The sequence below is a fragment of the Protomyctophum parallelum genome (genome assembly GCF_964188405.1).
Source record: "Protomyctophum parallelum genome assembly, chromosome: 12".
Taxonomy (NCBI): domain Eukaryota; kingdom Metazoa; phylum Chordata; class Actinopteri; order Myctophiformes; family Myctophidae; genus Protomyctophum; species Protomyctophum parallelum.
Window position 1 is genome coordinate 4,359,255 of NC_139712.1, and position 22,105 is coordinate 4,381,359.

At 43.4% G+C, this 22,105-nt stretch overlaps 1 protein-coding gene across 1 annotated transcript; it reads left to right on the plus strand.

Moving 5' to 3' along the window:
- Positions 1 to 7,194: 7,194 nt before the first annotated feature.
- LOC310868165 (actin, alpha skeletal muscle-like) lies at positions 7,195 to 14,836 on the plus strand (the record flags this gene model as incomplete). Its single annotated transcript, XM_083778433.1, has 7 exons — positions 7,195 to 7,317; positions 7,864 to 7,974; positions 8,184 to 8,268; positions 10,281 to 10,442; positions 12,821 to 13,009; positions 14,113 to 14,294; positions 14,708 to 14,836. The coding sequence occupies 7 exons, from the start codon at positions 7,195 to 7,197 to the stop codon at positions 14,834 to 14,836; spliced, it is 981 nt and encodes a 326-aa protein (XP_083634559.1).
- Between the last annotated feature and the right edge of the window lie 7,269 nt (positions 14,837 to 22,105).

The window sequence follows — 22,105 nt, forward strand, 5'->3', positions numbered from 1 at the left end:
AAGAAACCTCCAGGAGGGCGACACGATTCAAATGAGCCCACTCCCGTCCAAAACGGTAGAGAAATGACAGAGTTACAATGTGGGGGTCCCTGGGGGTCCCCAGGGGTCCCCGAACCTTGAGACCCCCAAAGAAACCTCCAGGGGGGCGACACGATTCAAATGAGACCACCCCCGTCCAAAACGGTAGAGAAATGACAGAGTTACAATTTGGGGGTCCCTGGGGGTCCCCAGGGGTCCCCGAACCTTGAGACCCCCAAAGAAACCTCCAGGGGGGCGACACGATTCAAATGAGACCACCCCCGTCCAAAACGGTAGAGAAATGACAGAGTTACGACCGACGGACCGACGGACCGTCACCGACGGACCGACGGACCGACGGACCGACCGGCCGACCTAAAATAGGACCGGCCGACGGTGCGTCGCGACGGGCCGTCGGTCGCAAGAAATGGATTCTGCCCTCCCTCGGCCATCTTGCTACACACCCATTCTTGAGAATTGGGACAAAACACGTCCTACATAGAAAAGTGATCTTTATGTTAAAAATCATGAAATGTATAATAAATAATATATATACACATTTAAATATATGGGATATGTGTATACCCATAGTAGTATTTGTATATATGTATTTACTGTTTCTGTTGAATTTACTTGAATACATGATCTATACATAGAGATTACATGTTAATTTACCTGTCCTCAGCAAGAGGTCACAATATCACACTGTTCCAAAAACCTATTAAAAACACCACCAATTTGAAAATATATGTTTCAAATGAAAAAGAACAGTTAAAGACACATTAAACAAGAAATAACACAATTCTAAAAAAATATTTTATACAGAAATCTGCCTATCAAAGTTGTGTCCTCAGTTTCTTACAACTCCGGATGATTAAAAAAAAAACAGTTCTAATCAGTAAATAGAGTGGTCAGCTATAAGCCTGAGGACCCCTTTCCCACCACCTGTGCATGAAGGGTGCAGCAGTAAAAGATGTGCTCAGGTAAGTTTTACTTTTTTGAGATTTTAGACAAACAATGTTGATATTACTGATGTCACAGCTAATGCAATACAACTCCGCCCCCTTAATATTGATAATATTAGGTATGAGCTGTGGATTGAATGTGTATATGTTAGCTTTGTTCTTGAAGCAGCTAGCAACTGTGCTAACAACAAAGAGCTAGCATGTACAATATTTACTTTATGTAGGGAAGAGGGCACATTTTACATCTCCGGCAGACTTCAACTCCGGACGATTTTCCATTGACCGGAGTTGTAATGTCAATGGCTGGAGTTGTAAAATCTTCCTATAACATCCTACTGTGGACATATAATATTACTTATGCTCATGATTACATATTCCAATGTTATTAGACTGTTTTACCTATGGAAAAATGTATACACCTGCTGATTTATTTATTTATTTATACTGTTTTAGTCTTTTATAGCATACCCAACATCTTTGACTTGTAGAGCATGGACAAGCTGTAGGCTACTCTTATACAGCTTTTACTTACCCTAATTAATTATATTACATTATCTGTTTGAACCATCTATAAGTGTTCAAATATAAAACACATGTTACATTTAAACCACATCCCAGTGTCTAGTTAAAATTATTCATACTTTGTGTTTTAGGAAAACATGGCTAAACAAAGACTGTCAGTGGAGGAGCAAAGACAACGTAACAAGGAATATAAAAGGAAGAGAAAAGAGAAAGTTAACAGCAACCCAGAGAGCAAAGAGGCGGCAAAAGAGAAAGAAAGGCAGAGGTGGAAGAAGAGAGTTGAAGAAAAGAAAGTCAAACTAATAAGTGAGGTGGGAGACAGAGAGAAAAGGAAACGGAGAAAGGCTTGGCGAGCTGCAAATCAAAGGAGGGCAAAACGAAAGGCAGTGCTGCAACCAAATGACACACCTCCAGAGAGTTCACAAGAGCTCAGTGATGCAGAGCCACGTGGTGGCATGCCCCCAGACAGAGGTGAAAGGGAGAGAAGTAAAACCAGGAAAAGGCATTCAAGAGAAATACGTGCTTTAACCCATTCTGACCTGAGATCAGATTCATACGAGGTTTCCGCCGGACACACACTGGTCTGATGAACCCATTCTGACCTGAGATCAGATTCTAAAAATGTCAGTCGTTCTTCGATTTTTTCAGAAATAGCAGACCTACAAGCTCGTATCGCGCCACTCGGTGGCGCGATATGAGCTTGTAGATCTGCTATTTTTAAATAGCTAAAGCATAACATGATGCTGACACCAAAATGGGTGCCCGTTCAGAATGGGTTAAAGAAGAAAGTTCAGAAGATAACAAAACAGCGAAACAAACTGAGGAAACAGAAATGGCGAATTAAAAAGAGAAAAGAAGAAAGAAATGCCCCAAATACAACAACACCAGACTCCCCACTGACAGAAACTGAGAAAATGCTGTCAGGAAGTCAACTTAGAAATCCGAACATCAAGAGATCGCTTCTCTTTCACAACGTTCTGAGAAGAGAACTTCAGAAGAAGAAACAAACTCCTGTGTCACGAAGACAGACACCAACAGTGAGTTTATCTGGCAGAGTTCTAAAGAAGTACCGCCTTCTCAATAAAGTTCATGAATTTGGGTTGACTTACAAGTCAATGACAGAGCGGAAAGCGACAACTGTGACAAAGTCGACATACCTTCAGGGTATCACCCGGACCGTTCAGGAGTTCTACCTCAGTTCTTCACGCATGACCACCGACAAAACTGACACCATCACTAGGAAGAAGGTTAAGCGCCAGAGAATGATCCTGACAGACTACCTGACCAACCTTCATTGTGATTTCCTTGTGGATAATCCAACGGTGAAGCTCAGTTATTCCTCATTCTGTGCTCTGCGGCCATTCCATGTCACAGCCCCAAAAGCATCGGACCGGAAGACATGTTTGTGCCAGTATCACGAAAACGCACGCTTAATGCACGAGGCCTTAAGATCGTCAGGGATAGTGAAGACGGCTAAACTGGAAGACAGTTTTCAGTTAGTATGTTGCTCTCCAGCAAGCGAGGCCTGCCTTCTTCGCACCTGCACACGGTGTGTAAACAAACACACAGTTCTGGCCCCAGACCAAGACCAAATCCCTGTGCAGTGGAAGCAGTGGGAGCGAGTCCCAGAAGAAACAGCCAGTGGAACCCACATGAACACAAAACTCGTCGAGCACAGTGGCAATCTCGTAGAACTCACCCAACAGTACGAGGGAAAACTGAGAGATGAAACTACAACACATGTGTGTTCAGTTCGGAATCAGTCAAAGGAATACAGAAACACAATCCAGACCTGTGATGAAAATACAGTCATTGTACATGTAGACTTTTCTGAATCCTGGAGCTGCAAGTATCAATCTGAAATTCAATCCTGCCATTTTGGACAAAACCTGCCACAGATTACCCTACATACTGGAATGTATTACACCAAGGGAGAAAAGGCAGGGTTTTGCACAGTGTCAGAGTCAAAGAGACAAGATGCTTCAGCAATCTGGACACACATGGATCCCATCTTGAAACACATCAAGACAAAGTTCCCACTGGTTACCACTGTGCACATTTGGTCTGATGGTCCAAGCAAACAATATAAGAACAAGACCAACTTTTTCCTTCTGACTAAGGTACCAACTACAATGGGTTACCAAAGAGCGACGTGGAACTTCTTCCCCACATCCCATGGCAAGGGTGCCCCAGACGGCATTGGGGGAACAGTGAAGAGAACGGCTGACAACCTGGTTCTGAGAGGGAATGATGTGACGGATGGACACATATTCTTTGAAAAAGTATCCAACAGTCTGAAGGGTGTCCAGCTGTACTACATTGAGGAAGAAGACATGCAAAGATTTGACAATCTACTCACAGTACCACTCAAACCAGTTCCATCAACGAGAAAAATACACCAGGTCATCCCACATCAAAACTGTGTCAGCCACCGACAGCTGTCCTGTTTTTGTAATGAGCCATTGCCTTGCTCTTGCTTTAGCCCAGCTACTTTCTATCTTCATGGCCACCCAGAAGAACAACAGCCTGATCAACACGGACAGAGAGGCAGGACAGGGAAGAGGACAGGACAGCAGGACAGTCAGGAAATGGGGAGAGGCAAGACAAAGAGAAAGACAGGACCGAGGACAAAGTTGGACAAAACAAGCAGGACAGAGATGGACACAGGAGAGGGAACAAGCCAGGAGAGAGAGAGGCAGGAAAGAAGGGGAGGCAAAACAGGAGGACAGTCAGGAAAGGCAAAAAAGACACGCCCTTTATCCCTGTTGATGGAGGAGATGGAAAAGGATATGGGGGTAGATTCAGACTGGGACATGGAGCTCCCTCCATGTCCCAGTCTGAATCTACTGGAAGAACAGACAGGAGGAAAGGAAGAGGAGATGGAAGGAGAGATGGAAGAGAGGATGTCAGGAGAGATGGAGGAGGAACAACTGAAATATCCAGAGGGCATTGTTGCAATAACTACTGTCAATAGCCTTAATAAGGGAGACTGGCTTGCCGTTGAGTATGATGGAAACTGGTGGCTGGCAAAGACCATAGATGTGGACACTGAGCATGAAGATGTCAAAGTGGAGTTTATGCATCCCCATGGTCCAACAACAAATGTTCACCCTAAACGTGGCAGGAAGGATGTCTGTTTCAGTCCAGTTGTAGACATTCTGGTGAAACTAAGTGGGGAGTCATCACCATTACAATCAAGTCGTACAAGAGAGATCTTCAGCATAGCCGCTGATGTCATGGACTTCATCGAGAGAGAGCATGTGCGTCACCTGTTGTCCAATGCTGAAGTCATGCTGGTAAGAGAACATTTGAATTCTACATTTTCCAATGTAGGAGGCATATTTAATATTTAATTCCGAATTACGCCTAATCTAACCTGTCTCCCTGTGCTAGTGACTTGTATGTCTCTTGAAGTCTAACCTTTCTCCCTCTGCCCTTCTGCCATACCAGTTACCTGGAGGAAGCGGTGATGAACCTGGACCACGACGACCCAGTCACCAGGGACCACATGTCAGCCGTGCTCTCCCAGGTGCACCAGAAGCTATTCCAGTTCCTGCAGCAGGACCCCCATAGCCCCCTCAGCAAGTGCATCCCCCCCCCCCCTCCCTGATGATGATGATGCAAGGCCTCGTCAACCACTAGCCCCCACCCCCCGCCCCTGTTCCACCTCCTTCCCCCCCAACCCTGCAATCGTGATGTTGTCATCACCCAGTTCTACCTCCACAGAGGGACGCAGTTCCAGCACTTTTATTTGTTTTGAGTTTCACTCAGTTCTACCTCCACAGAGGGACCCAGAGCAGTTCCAGCACTTTTATTTGTTTTGAGTTTCACTCAGTTCTACCTCCACAGAGGGACCCAAAGCAGTTCCAGCACCTTTATTTGTTTTGAGTTTCATGGCGAGGAGTGCCTGTTTATTTTGACGTGTTATTATGGACATCTATAGCCTGAATGGCGATTACATTTTTATGTTTTTTGTTTTTGTTGGTGTTTGTGAGGCTGTTTCAATAAAAGCAGATTGGATATAAATGTTGTTTTTATTGAATTGGGTTAAAGTATTCTTAAACTGAGTTTTTTTTTACTCCATTGGAGATTTACAACTCCGGCAGAGAGATTCACAACTCCGGCACAAATTTACAACTCCGGCCGATGTATGTTTTTCTTAATTTTCAAAAGCTTTGTTAACTGAATGTCCAAATGATAGTCTTTATCTATTAAGGTTATTCGTGATATACATCTTATTGATTGATTTATTCAAATAAACCATTTTTTATTGTCTTAATATGAAAAACAAAGGTAAGAAATTAAGGGATTTCAGAGTTGGGTTTTTCAGACTATTGTGAAATTTGTATTGAAGTGTATATATTGAATGTTCTTACACATTAAGGCAACTGAACATTAGTATTACCTGTCTGGGAACTTATAATCCTTGCTGGAGTGGAAAAAATACTATTAACATTTTTTTTTGTATTTCGGCTGGAGTTGTAAAAAATGAAGTTATGATGTGAATAATGTGTATTTTAAGAAAATGTGTTTTTATGAATTACCTGCACCTTTACATGGATTGATAGCTTAGACCCTTCTCTACAAATATATCAATTTGAAAATAGGGTAGAACAAAGATTATAAAATTCAACTTTCAAACCTGTTTTGCCCCATATCTCAAGAATGGGTGTACAGTCAACGTTTCCGGTGCGTTCTATGGTAGCTGGTGATCTGCTCAAGCAAAAATACCGATTAACAAACGGTTTGGTTTATTACAAACATTATCAGCTCTATGATTCAGGATGCTTATCTGCTTAATGTTATTTTTATATGACAGTATGCAGTACCATGGTGTCCACTACTACGTCTCTGACATTTATAGCAAACCAAAACATTTGAAAACCGTTTGAAAATTGAGCAAGTTATGGATATTTAAAAAGTGCATGCACCATAGACACAATGTTATGAGTGGACGAGCTGACTGTAGCAAGATGGCCGCCATGGTGAGGTTGATCCATAGAGTATTAAAAGGATAGAGACTGAACTGGCGCGAAGCTCCGCCCCCTCCACTATTCATGTCAGTGGAAGTTGCTCAGTGGCGTTCTATTTCCGCCTTTTTGGGCGCACTTCCGCATTTTACCTCCAAAATTTGGAGGTCAAATGTGGAAGTGCAACCGAGCGCTCAATGTTAAAGCCCAGCTGCACGGGGTTTCCTCGTCATGATTCCACGGGTCCGCCTGCAGTCCTTCCTCTTACCACTAGGGCCCAGCGCTGAGTGCCTAGCTGGCCCCCTTGGCTTGACTTGACTTGACTTGACACTAATGCAAGAAGCTTTCAGGAAGTTTTCATTAGACTCACCTCAAAACACGATAGGCCTATACTACGTATTCCTAAACGTAACCTCAGTAAAACTACCACATTTGATTTCAAAACTTAACCTCAGTAAAACTACAGTATGCCTATACCTAACCTCATTGCTAAACATAAGGCAATGCACAAACACAAGAACTACAGAGCGTTCTGCAAAAAAACAAAAATAATTCAAATGGGGACGAGCCTCCCGGTTACTATGCTGTAGTAGAACATTTGACTAATGTTTTATGCTGTCTGTCTGTCTGTCTGTCTGTCTGTCTGTCTGTCTGTCTGTCTGTCTGTCTGTCTGTCTGTCTGTCTGTCTGTCTGTCTGTCTGTCTGTCTGTAGGGGGTGATGGTGGGCATGGGGCAGGAAGACACCTACGTGGGGACTGAGGCTCTGTCGAAGAGTGGCATTTTGAAACTGAAATACCCCATAGAGCACGGCATCATCACCAACTGGGACGACATGGAGAAGGTACACAGATGTAATATAATACATATAATGCAATATAATCATGTACCTGTTAAAATACTTCCTTAATGTCAACAAAGTCCAAACTCAAACACTAGAGTGAGTTCAACAAACCCTGTTCAACCCAGGTTCGGCTCAAACAAGGGATACAATTAATTTAGCTCCTATGCCACTAAAATGTGGAACGCCCTATACGAACAGCCATAAAGAAATGTAAATCCCTAGACTCCTTCAAAACCGCACCTTAAGGACGGCTGCACTGGCGTCGAATTGCCGTCCCCGGTCCCCCCATATTTCCCACCCAATACTGTACATGTTTGTCCCATTTTTACTTTATAATGATGATTTCCTGTTTTACAAAGTGTATATTTGTACGTCTTTAGACTTTAAATGTTCTGATGAATTGAAAATGGAGGACCCGGATGTAAACAAGTCTTTTCATGGTTTTGTCCTCAGGTCAAAGGTCAAAGTATTGACCTGTGCTTTCGTTTGAAATGTACCCATTCTACATGAATATAATTCAAATTCAAATATCAATCAATCTGTCAGATTTGGCATCACGCATTCTACAACGAGCTGCGAGTGGCCCCCGAAGAACATCGTGTCCTGCTGACCGCACCCCCGCTGAACCCCAAAGACAAGAGAGAGAAGATGGCACAGGTGCACACACACACCACACACACATGCACACACACACACACACACACACACACACACACACACACACACACACACACACACATGCACGCATACACACACACACACACACACACACACACACACACACACACACACACACACACACACACACACACACACACACACACACACACACACACTTATCTTATTATTGTAATCTCTCTCCTCAGATCACGTTTGAGAAGTTCAACGTGCCTGCGATGTACGTCGCCACCCAGCCTGTCCTGTCACTGTACGCTTCTGGACGCACCACTGGTCGGTCTGTCTGTCTGTCTGTCTGTCTGTCTGTCTGTCTGTCTGTCTGTCTCTCTCTCTGTCTGTCTGTCTGTCTGTCTGTCTGTCTGTCTGTCTCTCTGTCTGTCTTTGTCTGTCTGTCTGTCTGTCTGTCTGTCTGTCTGTCTGTCTGTCTGTCTGTCTGTCTGTCTGTCTGTCTGTCTGTCTGTCTGTCTGTCTCTCTGTCTGTCTGTCTGTCTGTCTGTCTGTCTGTCTGTCTGTCTGTCACAATTTAAAGTTCAGGCATTTAGCAGACGCTCTTAATCCAGAGCGATTTACAGGAAGCGAGAACAAAAAAACATGGTAATACATAAGAATAGTGACCATGAATCATACATAAGCTATAAGAACCTAACAGTGGAATATCTATATAATGAAACTATGCACATAGAGGGTATGCGTATGCATTAAGTGAATGTCAAATCGAGTAGCAAAGTGAGTTTAACGTTGTAATTAATACAATCACTAGACCTGTTACCTGTACGTGCCCGTCGTAGTCGGCCACCGGCCTACTTGGGAACGAAGCAACTTGGGAAACTAATGATAGATGTTGTCATACTAGTACCTGTTTTAACTGTCAGTCAGTGTCACAATAAATATTACAGATTTGTAACTCACAAGTTCAGATTTGCAACTCACGTGAGTGAACTCACAGGTTCACATTTGTGTTTTGTATCCACAAGTTCAGATTGTGTTTTGTATCTGTATTTCGCATCTGTGTTTTGTATTTGTGTTTTGTATCAAATTTGCATCTGTTTTTGTATCCGTGTTTTACATCTATGTTTTGTATTTGTGTTTCAAACACAGATGCGAAATACAGATACAAAACACAAATCTGAATTTGTGGATACAAAACACAAATGTGAACCTGTGAGTTGCAAATCTGTCATATTTACTGTGACACTGTTGATACTCGATCTTCTCATTCCATACTATCTATGTATGTGCCTGTTGTATCTGTGTGTGAAGACTGCAAACTGAAAAGTGTACTTGGCTATAATTTCGACCCACTGACAGAGCCTGATTGGTTGAGCCTCAATTGGCTGAGGCAGAGGCTGGAAATTGCACAGGTTTAAGGAGCTGGCCTCATTAGGCCCACTGGCAGAGCCTGACCAGAGCCTTTTGTGGTGGTTCTGGAGAACCGTGTGTCCGACCGACTCGATACCTGGCACTGCACTCCCTGTGGGGGTGTGGAACGCCTGTGTCGAATGTGAAGTCGGTGGGTCAAATGGTTCTCGAGTTACGTGCATTACAACCGTACACACACGTACGCACGCACGTACACACGCAGAGATATAGGGTTAGGGTTACCATATAGTAGATATTGGACTTTTCTGTTCGGATGTATGGGCTGTCAAGGCTAGAAAGTAGTTTTTTGGCACTCAGTAGGTGTTCCCGCATAACTTCCTGGTTTGATGATGATGTCACGTGCATACTACACACTATAGAGTGCTATGTCTATATAAAATGCTAACTAAGTTACATAAGTTGAGTCTATGCATATACGCCATAGGCTATGGAGCGTCGCAGTCCCTTTTCATGACGACGTGATACCCAGAAGTCAATTCCCCGTCCGGCGGGACTGGGACGCTCTATAGGCCAATCAAGTAAGATTTGACCCAAAATAAATTGCAATAGTAATCGTTCAAGGTTTTTTCATCCAAATAACATAACATAACATAACATAACATAACATTCTGGATCATGGTAAATTCAGGGGTTGAATATTGGGGTACCATTGAAAACCTATATAAGGCAAAACATTCTAATTTGAATTATGTGACATGTAAAATTAGGGGTTATTCATGATTCTGTATCAATTGCAAGCATTAGTTTTGCATGAAAAATACTCCTTGGGCTACAAATGGCCATAGCCGTCTTCACAAATGTGATGGGGTCATCACAAGGCAAGTGAACACAAGGCCTACGATATTACATTTTAGACCTGGTTGTGTGTGTGTGTGTGTATTATGTTTTCTACCTTCTCCACCCAGGTATAGTCCTAGACAGTGGCGAAGGAGTGACCCATAATGTTCCTATCTACGAGGGCTTTGCTCTGCCTCATGCCATCATACGGAACGACCTGGCTGGAGTAGACCTCACCGACTACCTCACGAAGATCCTGAGTGAGAGAGGATACAGCTTCACCACCACAGGTACGCACACACGTGCGCACACGCCGCACACACGCACATGCTAGGGCATTCACTAAAACATTGATTTATCGATGTCACCTCCGTGACGGAGAGGTTCATGTGCCCAGACTCCGTCTCCGGTCAGTGCAGGTTGTTGTTTATTTGCATGGCTCAGAAAATAAGTAACAAACTAACATGAGAACGTTATCGAGTTGTTGGAGGAGGAGGAGGAGGAGGAGGAGGAGAAGGTTCACGTGGAAGGTAATGCAGATGGTATTCTGATGATGTGCCAAACTGCTGCTGGCTGCTGTGATGATAATATATAGACCTATATGTTCTATATTGTCCTACCTGGATAACATCATCTTTTCATTTTGACATGAAATAATAATCCTGTACCGGTACCGTGTAGCGTTTGGTTTCATTAATGCCATCGTGACAAAATAGCCTACAGCTGCTGCTGCCCGCAGAGCATACATGGACGGTAAAAATACCAAAGATTGGACAGTGCTACGCAACATGGAAGTAACACTGACTCGAAGCCGTTTATAAATCAGTCTGTGAACGGACGAGTCAACTTTTCACCGCCGTTTGGTCCCCGTCGTCCGTCCGCCCCCTGCAATCCACAATCACAATCAGAAGCGTTTTCAAAGAGACGAGTAGGATCATATAAAGGCTGCAGCCTGAAAGGCAAGCATTTGCATTCCAACGGGTGATTGAGCGTCGCGCTCTACGCGCAACGGCCATCAGGTCTGGTGTTTGTCCTCTCTCTTTTCTCAGTGTTTTCAAAAGGGTTTTTAAACGACGCAAAACTTGGAATTCCCCTCTCGCGTACCAGTGGCACGTGTCGGTCCGCGGGACACGTGCCACTGTGTCATATTGGAGAGGCCACTGAATGCGCAGTGCTTTGTTTGACATGCTCCGTATTTGAGCGTGCGCACCTCCACCCGACCCTGTTAAAGGTATATTCAGTGATTTCACTCAAAAAACCTTAGGTTTCGTTTTTGGCTGTGGGACCCAGCCTTTCGTCCAATCAGGATAGAGAGTCAAAATCGAAACCTAAGGTTTTTTGACCCCCAGGGGTTAACTGGGGACAGGGAGGAACTCCTTATATGGTCAGCACACTCTATAGTAGAGAGGATTATCACAACAAAACAAAAAAATAAGTGATATTTGAATTAAGTGAAATCACTGAATATACCTTTAAGTAACCCCCCCCCCACATACCCCCCCCCCCCCCCCCCCCCGCATAAAACTCAACTTCGACTTTATTGTCTGACAAGTCGACTTGGAAAAATCTCAAGTCGTTAATGCCCTAGCACACGCCCACGCACACACAAATAATAAACACACATTATCAATGCAGTTTTCGAATATATCTTTGTACAGCATCACAGATTGTGTTCTAGTCATGGTGCACTTGGTTCCAGGGCTTAAAGTAATGAATAATGCATATATTTTCGGAAATCTCTACAGGCGAAAATGAACAGGCTTTCCATCAGTAGAACTAATAAATGGCCAACCGTTGTGCCCAGTGGTTCTCAACCAGTGGTCCGGGGACCACCACTGGTCCTTGAGGGGGTTCCAGGTGGTCCCCACGCTAAATGATGGAGAGTTGTAACTCTTGAAAGTGTAAAATGAAACCAAATGGACGGGTCTGTCTGTCTGTCTGTCTCATTTTAGTGATTTTACGCTCTAAAGAGTTACATGTTTTGTACATACTGTACTGCCAACCGGGGGAAGAAATCACAGACTGAGGCTTTCATATTTGCTTTAGCCCTTACCCGTTATGAGAAGGGCGCAGTACCCCCTTGTGGCCGCGGGGGGTACTGTGCCCTGGGTGCGTTTTCGCTTTTTTAATTCACTAATACATTTATTATTAATCATTAATGTGTCAAATCGATAAAAGGGCTAGGTTAAGACCTCCATATTATTATGGCCAATGCCTGTGTGAAAAGTGGGAGCGATTGGTGCAGGCGGTGAGGAGATATGGCGGTGTTTCTGACACACACACACACACACACACACACACACACACACACACACACACACACACACACACACACACACACAGACAGACAGACAGACAGACAGACAGACAGACAGACAGACAGACAGACAGACAGACACATACAGACATTGACTGAATTATAGTATGATGATATGATATGAAATATCCCAGACTAGTAAGATATTATGGAACATGCTTCTGAACATGTGAGTTTGACCACTTCAAATGTTAAAGGCTCTTCTAATCTGAAAATAACAACCAAAAATAGCCGATAAGGGCATTGAGGGCTTGTAGATCTGCAATTTCCGTTGGAATCCATGGAATCCAAATCAGTCACAGTGTGTGTGTGTGTGTGTGTGCGTGCGTGCATGCGTGCATGTGTGTACAGCGGAGAGGGAGATCGTTAGGGACATCAAAGAGAAGCTGTGCTACGTGGCGTTGGACTTCGATGAAGAGATGAAGTCCGCCAACTCCACGGAACTGGAGAAGCCATATGAGCTTCCTGACGGACAGGTCATCACCATCGGCACCGAGAGGTTCAGATGCCCCGAGGTCCTGTTCAAGCCCTCCCTCATAGGTGACCCCTGACCCCTTAATTGCATAGCCAGACAACAATTTCACAATCTCTGAATGCTATTCATAGAGTCTGTAACTGTACACCTTCCCGAAATCCCGAGTAAGGAAGCTGCCATCTCCGTTCAACAGAAATATATATATTAAAATATCTTTTTAGATTTTGCCAGGTGAAACCTGACTACTCATGAAATGCACTAATAGGCCAGTCAATCTAAGATTTGACCCAGTAATCGTCCAATGTCTTTTGATCCTTAGGGTCATCCAAATAACATACACTACTATATTATATAGTAGGCAGAAATATCACATTTTAATTATGCTTTATAAGCATGTAATGTGTCAAACTAGGGAGTTTTCATGATTCTGAATCCTTTCCAAACATTAGTTTAGCACATAAAATTAATGAATGAATTAATTAATTAATTAATTAATTAATTAAACACTCCTTGGGCTAAAAACGGCCATAGCCACTTGCCCAAATGTGTCAGCACATTTGGTCACATTTGGGAAAGTGGCTATGGTCTAATTTAGCCCAATGAGTGTTTTTAGTGCAAAACTAATGCTTGGAATGTTGATTATTTATTTTGATTTATTTTGCCTTATAGGTTTTTAATGGGACTCCAAATTTCAACCCCTACATTTACCATGATCGAAAATGTATATAATACTCAATTTTAGGATAATAAAAAACCTTGAACTATTGCAATTTATTTTGAGTCAGGCCCTTTTTTAGCTTAGATTGGCTGGCCAATAACTACGGGTGTAAGCACACATGGGATTCCATGCATGGCCAAAAGACGCTCGTTGCGGGCGTTTTTAGACAGCTGGTGGATGGAAATGAAGCTCCACCCAATTAAGCGGCAGAATGCCGCGACGGCCATATTCCCGGAGAAGCTTGCCCCCGTGGGATTCTCCCGCCTGGGTGGAGCTTCATTTCCATCCACCAGTTGTCTAAAAACCCGGAAGAGACGCCAGCCATGAGCAGCTATTAGCATCTTCGTGAAGCTCAGGTGTGCCTGCGCTGTCACTCACTCACTCACTCACTCACTCACTCACTCACTCACTCACTCACTCACTCACTCCGCTGTGTGCTGCCCCCTACAGGCAGTGAGTCAGCGGGCATCCACGAGGCCACCTATCGCAGCATCATGAAGTGTGACGTCGACATCCATAAGGACATGTACACCAACATCGTAATGTCTGGAGCCACCACCATGTTCCCGGGCATCGCCGATCGTATGCAGAAAGAGATGGTCGCCCTGGCACCCCACTCCATGAAGATTAAGGTATTAGACCCCTAACCCTATTACCCTCCAACATGAAGATACCTGTACATTAGCTTATATTTTGGACTCAGGGGGGTGGACGCCTCTGCCTTGCATAGTCCCCAGTGAATATGCATCTTGCTACTCACTGGCATCCTGATTTTGTTTTTTTAATATCGGAATATATTGTATGGTTGCATTTTTACATATCGGAATGTATTGTATGCTTGCATTTTTACAAGCACGCCATCTGGTGGCCAAATCAATGAATTACAAAAGTTTTGAGAGACCACTTTTAGGCCAGTGCAGTATAGAGCATGCATTTTGCCTTTTTTAAACCTCTCCCATCCTAACCCAAAACCTAACCCTATAGCCTAGACCATGAACATTAAGGTGTAGAACTCTGATATTACTGATCGTCTTCTGTCCTGCAGATGGTTGCGTCTCCAGAGCGTAAGTACTCGGTGTGGATCGGAGGTTCCATCCTGGCCTCTCTCTCCACCTTCCAGCCGATGTGGATCACCAAGCAGCAGTACGACGAGAATGGGCCCAGCGTCGTGTAAAATGATTGAAAATGGTTTCATTTGACACTCTCAAGAGTAAAATCTATGTTAAACATCTGCATTACTTAATTTACAAGAAGTCTATACTATACGAATATCTATACGAATTGTTATTTTGATCAAGATATTCAACGTTTTTCGTCTGAGAGGCTAAATGTCATCAAATGGTGGTCCGTGGCTCAAATGCCCAATAAATAATGGGCCTTGAAATATGAAAAGGGTTGAAAACCACTGCTCTAAACTATTGCTTAAAGGGACACTTCACCCTTTTTGCAAAAAAAAAATATATTAATGACGTTTAGAAGCTTTAGATCACTTTCCTGGAGATCTTTATGTGTGCAATATGTGGTTTTAGATATTTTAGATTGTAGCAGTGAGCCTGTTGTCTCTGATGTCATGGACACTGGGCTCACTTCCTTCCTGGACTACATGTTATCTCAGTAAGACAGCTCTCCCCCTATCCACAAGGAGGAGCAGTGCACCAAAGAATTATGGGAATTGTAGTCCAGGAAGGTAGTGAGACCAGTGTCCATGACATCAGAGACAACAGGCTCACTGCTACAATCTAAAATAACTAAAACCACATATTACACACATAAATACCCCCAGGAAAGTGATCTAAAGCTTCTAAACGTCATTAACATATTTTTTTTTGCAAAAAGGGTGAAGTGTCCCTTTAACCATGCACGCCCCACAGTCCAAACACCCGTCCTTAACCCATCCCCCGTCACCACAGTCTCTACAGCTAAATTCCAACACTGCAACTTTCACACTCGCTCCTCGCGTCCTCCACTCGCTCCTCGGCTCCGCCCCCAGCGAGGAGGAGAGGAGGAGGAGAGGATTCGATGCGAGGACAGAGTGGTGGTCGAATTTTCCTCTAGAATCGGAATGTACTACGCTGTCATTTCAAAGCGACGGCACATTCCGCGATCACTAATGACGTGTATCAATTCAATTCAATTCAAAGGGCTTTATTGGCATGGGAAAACATACGTTTACATTGCCAAAGCAAAAGTGGTGGAACAATACAGTGTCACACAGCTGGATCACTGGAACTCCGAACAGAGCCGTATATGCAGTCTACAGGATAGCCAATGCATCATTTTGTGCATGTAACCGAGGGTCCGATGCCAATGTGTATGTATTGGTAACATGTGCAAGGCAAGGCTATTTATTCCTGAAATAGTGAATAAGCGCCCGGATGCGCACACGTATAAATACCCCCCCCCCCCCTCCTCCTCCTCCGACAGTCAGTCCTCCTCCGCGGTCTTTGCAAATAACGGACACTATAACAGGAATTAGGTATAAGGTGAATCCCAATTGGGAGTGTTCACCCTACAAGGTGCGGTACTAGGTAGGATAGGGTAGGGCACTGCACTGGCACTACCCTGTGGAGGTGGCATAGTGCACACGCAGAGGGCATCATGGCATGTCTGTGGATTGGGACAGCGTTCACTTGGCTGAGCTGGGCGGAGCTGAGTGGAGCTGGGCGGAGCCAAGCGGTGCCCCAGCGTTCTCGACTGGCGGCCATTGCTGTTTACACGGACTGACTGCAGTGTTCTTAAAAGTAGTTAAAACTACCTTTTTAGCCCACGGAATTTACTTTCAAGTAATTTTTGGGGAGTATTTAGTTGTTTAAACTTCATGTATGTGGTCAATTAATCATAAAAGGGCCTATTTAAAAATATCCCACAATGGCGTCGGAGAATTCAGAGAACCGTAGGTCTCGATTTGGGGGCTGTCAGCAGGGAGCTGTAGCCGATTTTACCTCTCCTTTGTCGGCGTGGGCCGAGGCGATTCCCCCCGTTTCTCTTGCAGGGCGACGTGGTGCCCGTGTGTGATGTGTGTCTGTTGTGGATGTTTGCAGCCTGCATGCGTTTCATTTCCAGTTGTTTTGTTTCCCCGGGTGTCGGGTGCAGTGTAAATAAAAGCTATTCTATAAAAAGTCTATTATTGTTATTATTACTATGTCGAATCTGATTTGGCTTGAGTCCTGACTCGTTGCAAAGAGTTGCTGAAAGGAAGGATATACCAAACTGCATATAGCCTGCTATACATAATACACTTCATAATGATAAATGTTTTTACATTTGGACAGAATACAGACCATCGTCGCATCTGTTTGATTAGTATTTAAACTGATTTTGCTGCTCATAAATAATATAGCATGGATTATTAGCTAGTATATATATAAACGGGTGCTTTGGGAGTTTTTAAAAAACCCGATCCATACAACACATACAATGCTGGGAAGGAGGTAGGAGAAAGAAAAACAGCGAGAGATTAATATGAAAACTAGATCATAGTTGCTCAATTTGCGTTTCATTTGTGGTGTTATTTTTATTTTCTCATAATGTTGGTGTGAATATATATACATGTCGTTTATGGCGGGGGGGGGGGGGGTGTCATATATTTTCCTGTAGTCCCTTGGGGGAGAATTATCACAAAAAGATATTTGGAGGCCGGGGAGAAATAAAAAAAATGAAATCACATCTGCACCACCACCCCCTGGTGGATAAATAACGATCAGTCTCTTAGATAGCACAGCAGGCACCAACAATAACTGATCTACAAGCTCATAGCGCGGCGGCACTATGAGCTTGTAGATCTTCTGTATATTATATATATACTGGCATAAATTCCCGCTTCTATATTCCCGCGTCAGTGACGTCAGTCTCTTATAGACCCAGTTTGTCGTTTTTGCTCTTTCTTGCTCATTTTCTTTCTTGCCAAAATGGATTTAGATATAGTTATATTATATTTTTTACTTTATTTTATGTTGGAAGAGTTGGAGATGCAACAGCGCCCTCGTCGGCGCTTGTTTTATCTCAGGCTGGGAAGGACAAATGATGAACAAGTAAGTTCATGGTTAATGTGTGTATGCCTATATACCTTTACAGCCAGCTAAAGCTAGTTCGTTTTCATATAGGCTAAGTTTATTGCTATAATGTAATTTTACTTTGACAATATAGGTCTACTTTTACATTTAACAAGTTAATTCAACTGAGAGAAATGAATTCATCAGAATGCTACTCTTAGTTAATCACATTTGCATACATGAATGAAAAGGTTAAACCAGGCCAGCTCTCAGCTCCAAATGGATAGCCTATACATTTATCACAATATTATTTTACTGTGTAATCTAACACAAATCTTACAAATGTTGTCACTCAGTTATTTAAAACTGGTTTAGTATAACTACTTTCAAAATACTACAGCTGTTTTATGGTAGAGCCAAAATACTGCTATCCTAGTATGCCATCCACACCTGCTGTATCAACTTTTTATGCACCACATTTGGAAAGACTGGAATAGATTCACAAAGATCTGCAGGTCTTTTAAATCAAAGCTGAAGAGTACCATTCTGCTTGTCCCTGCATTTTATTGTCGAGGCTTATTTTTTTAATTTTCAAATATTTGAGTATAGTTGAATTTGAATGTATTTTGTTGGGACTTACTGCTTTGAATTGCCTTATAATGTCCTAACAAAGGAACTTGCCTTCCTTTGAAGGTGTATCATTCCACCACTTGAATAATTAACAAATCTTACAAATGTTGTCACTCAGTTATTTAAAACTGGTTTAGTATACACTGTAAGACCGACCAACCTAATTCTTCTCATTCTTTCCCTAACTCAGCCAAGAGGTCCGAGAGGCCCATACTGCAGGGTCAACCTGCATGTGCCTGTCCTGGTCAGGTTCTTCGATGGTGTGGACACACGGCCTGATTTTCGCCTGAGCAGAGAGTCCCTGGCAGTCTTGTTGGATCTCCTTGACCTAGACCGACGCCATGGATGGGGTGCCACGTTTGAGACCCTGGTGTTTCTCTACTGGCTGGCAAGTGGAGCATCATACAGGGTTGTGTCAGATGCCTTTGACATTCCTCGTTCCACTGTCCACCGCATTGTTCACAGGGTCACAAGGGAGGTGGTGGCCAACCGCCACAGGGTCATCTACTTCCCCAGTGCCCCTGAAGCCCTGGAGGAAGTGACCCGTGGGTTTGCAAGGCTGGCTAGACACGCTGCTTTCAGCAGAGCAGCTGGAGCGATCGACGGCTGCCATGTCCGAATCACTGCACCAAACGGCCCCGATCACCAGTGCTACCAGAATAGGAAGCTTTTTGCTTCCATTATTCTGCAGGCAGTCTGTGACCATCGGGGCCGTTTCCTGGACACGTACGTGGGCTGGCCTGGGTTGGTGCACGACGCCAGAGTGCTGCGCTACAGCCCACTGTACAGTTCAGGTATATAGTTTCATCATATAGATATTCCACTGTTACCTTCTTAGCTTACGCATGTTTCATGATAAATGCTTTTATGTGATGTATTCCCATGCTTTTGTTCTTGCTTAAATGTAAGTCGCTCTGGATTAAGAGCGTCTGCTAAATGCCTAAATTGTAATTCTACAGGTACCTACCCTCCTCCAAACCACTTTATCCTCGCAGATGGAGGTTACCCGTGCCTCCAACTCCCTCTCCCTCTCATCACTCCCTACAGACGGCCAGTACCTGGCGATGCCGCACAGCGGTTCAACCACCACCATACCAGGGCACGCGGCATTATTGAGCGTGCCTTTGGTATGATGAAGACCAGGTGGCGGTCCATATTCCTCCATGCACAGGAGGTGCACCACACCTTTGTACCCTATGTAAGTAATCATTGAACAGCCTATAGAGTTCCTACACCAGTCAACTAAATATAGGCTTAATGTGGTTAAGAAGACTTTTTCAGTAACTGTAATTTATCCCCAACCATATGATTTCAGGTCATAACAGCATGCTGCGTCCTGCACAACATCTGCCTGGACGCAGGGGATGTTGTGGCACCGGAGGACGAGCAGGTGGACGATGAGGGACAGGATGAGGGGGAGAGAGAGTTGGAGGCAGTCAGCGGGGATCTGTGGCGCGCCCAGCTGACTGCGGAGGTGAATGGTTTGGAGGAGGAGGTGGTGCAAAATGTTGACCACGACTATTAACAGGCAAGTCGAACAGATGTACCGTATATCTACTGATTCCCATTTACTTAGAAAGGTTTTGAATATTTACCGTAGTTTGTAATGTTTTCTATTCTTGCCTCTTTCTAAAAACAATGTTCCAGTGACATGGCAGCCGTCGATTCAGCCGGCCTTGCAAACCCACCTGAACATTGCGGTGGACAGTGGAACACACCCCAGATGCCCCACTTGCTAGCCAGAGGACACCAGGGTCTCAATTGTGGCATCCCGTCCATGAAGGCGGTCTAGTTCACGGAGGTCCAACAAGACTGCCAGAGACTCTCTGCTCAGGCGAAACTCAGGCCGTGTGTCCACACCATCAAAGAACATGTTTTACTAACTTTTTTTCCCCTCTATGCATCATTTGGAAGCTGTACAGTCTGTATAAATGTGAGCTTTTTATTGTCATTTTTCCTTCATTTATTTTCTCTCTGTGGATGTTGAGAGAATGTTTGAAACTTGTTTTCTGCCACAGGACTGGCAAGGTAAACCGGAAGCCTAGTTTGTGCCTTTCTTTAAGAACCTTCGAGCCATTGTTGTATTTTGTTGAAGGTTGAATTGGAAGTCAATGTGGGACAGGAAATGGTGAGTTCTATTCCAAAATGCTTTTTCTCCATTTTGGGGAAGAAATATGTTTAAGCACAAGTTCTGTTGTCAAACATTTTTGTAGTTGGTAAGCAGATGCCTTCATAAGGTTCATTACTTCAGTGTCATAAAATGTGTGCTTATCTGTGATGCTAATTCTTTAGGGGACTCAAATGGAGGATGATATGGCATTTTAGAATGGAACTCTTTGGATGTAGCGATTAGCTGGCCACGTGTGGCAGCAATTAATTGTGTACAGTTAGTCTATCGAGTCTGTGCAAAGCCATAAATGTAATCACAGAATGGGGCAGAAAGCGATAGTATGTGTTTTGTATCGATGTATTCCATCCAAACAATCAATTGAATTGTATCTTTGGTGAGAGAACATTGTTGTTATTTAGGTCGTCTTTATAGATGAGAAAGACACCAGTGTACAGTAGCATTACCTTTTGGCTCCAGGTTTGAATCGCTTGATTTTAAAAAGACACTCAGGACCATGATTCTTTATACTAGCAATGCCAAATACATGTGAACCTGCCTTATTTGCTAACTAAAACTCTGTTTTTAAAATGCCTTGTTTTGCTTGCAGAAGCTGTTTGTCTTGTTTTTCGATGGGGTGCTGTTTTCAGTGAGGCTGTTCCAGCTTATTTGTATTGTATTTTTTTATGTCCGTTATCACTTCATTCTTACTTGGTGCCTCGATCAAAGTTGTTTTAGACAAGGGTGACCAGTACAATATTATTTTTCTTTTGATTCTTATTTCGAGAGCAGAATTATTGGCAGAAAATGTGGTATAAAAAGAAATACAGCTGTCCAAAACCATATATCAACCTTTTATACAACTGCATATTAATTTTGTGTACACCTCCATTATCTTTAAGGTTTCTGCACAACCATGGTTCCAGGCTTGAGCCCAAGTCAGACAAGTCCTGTTAATGTCTCTGAGAGCATCGTTCTGAGGTTTATGACACCACTGATATAGGTCACCTGATGAAGGCCGTTCACGGCCGAAAACGTTGTGCCTTATTTATTTATTTATTGATTATTTATTTATGTATTGAATAAAAAGCAAACACCTTGGAGCAAACCTGTGTGCGGACTCTCCTCTCTTCACTGTACTTACCTTAGTCCAGCACCAGACAGGAACTGGATGTGCGCTATATACATACCACTGATATAGGAACATACATTTTACAGAGAACTGTTAGGATTTGGAAGGCATTTGTAGAATCGACCTCAAGGAAGGGATTCAGTTCTGGATATACTGTACATGTAATTTGTGGAATAAATGAGTTGGTAAAAAGATATCTAATAAATGCAATCGTTATTAATCGATTGTCTGACGCCTGAATCTATTGTTAGTAACACATCTCCCATATTTCTGCATGTTATCTAGTGACATCTGCTACCGCTCAGGCTTGTGCTTTCCAAAAAATGACATGACCTGATTTTGTGAATGACTGGCTCTGGTTCAAGATGTGAATATTTAACTAATCGTTATTTTCTAGATTGGCCTGTGAAGTTCATAGTTCAGTAGACGAGCCTTGGTGAAAACATGCCTCGTTGTGTTCATTCAGGTATAACTCAAGAATATAACAAGCTCTCTGTATTTGATTGGCTGTTAGCATGCTTGTAAAGCGGACCAATCATTTCTCATTTCTAACTTCCCCGTTTCACTGACTGTGAAACTGCA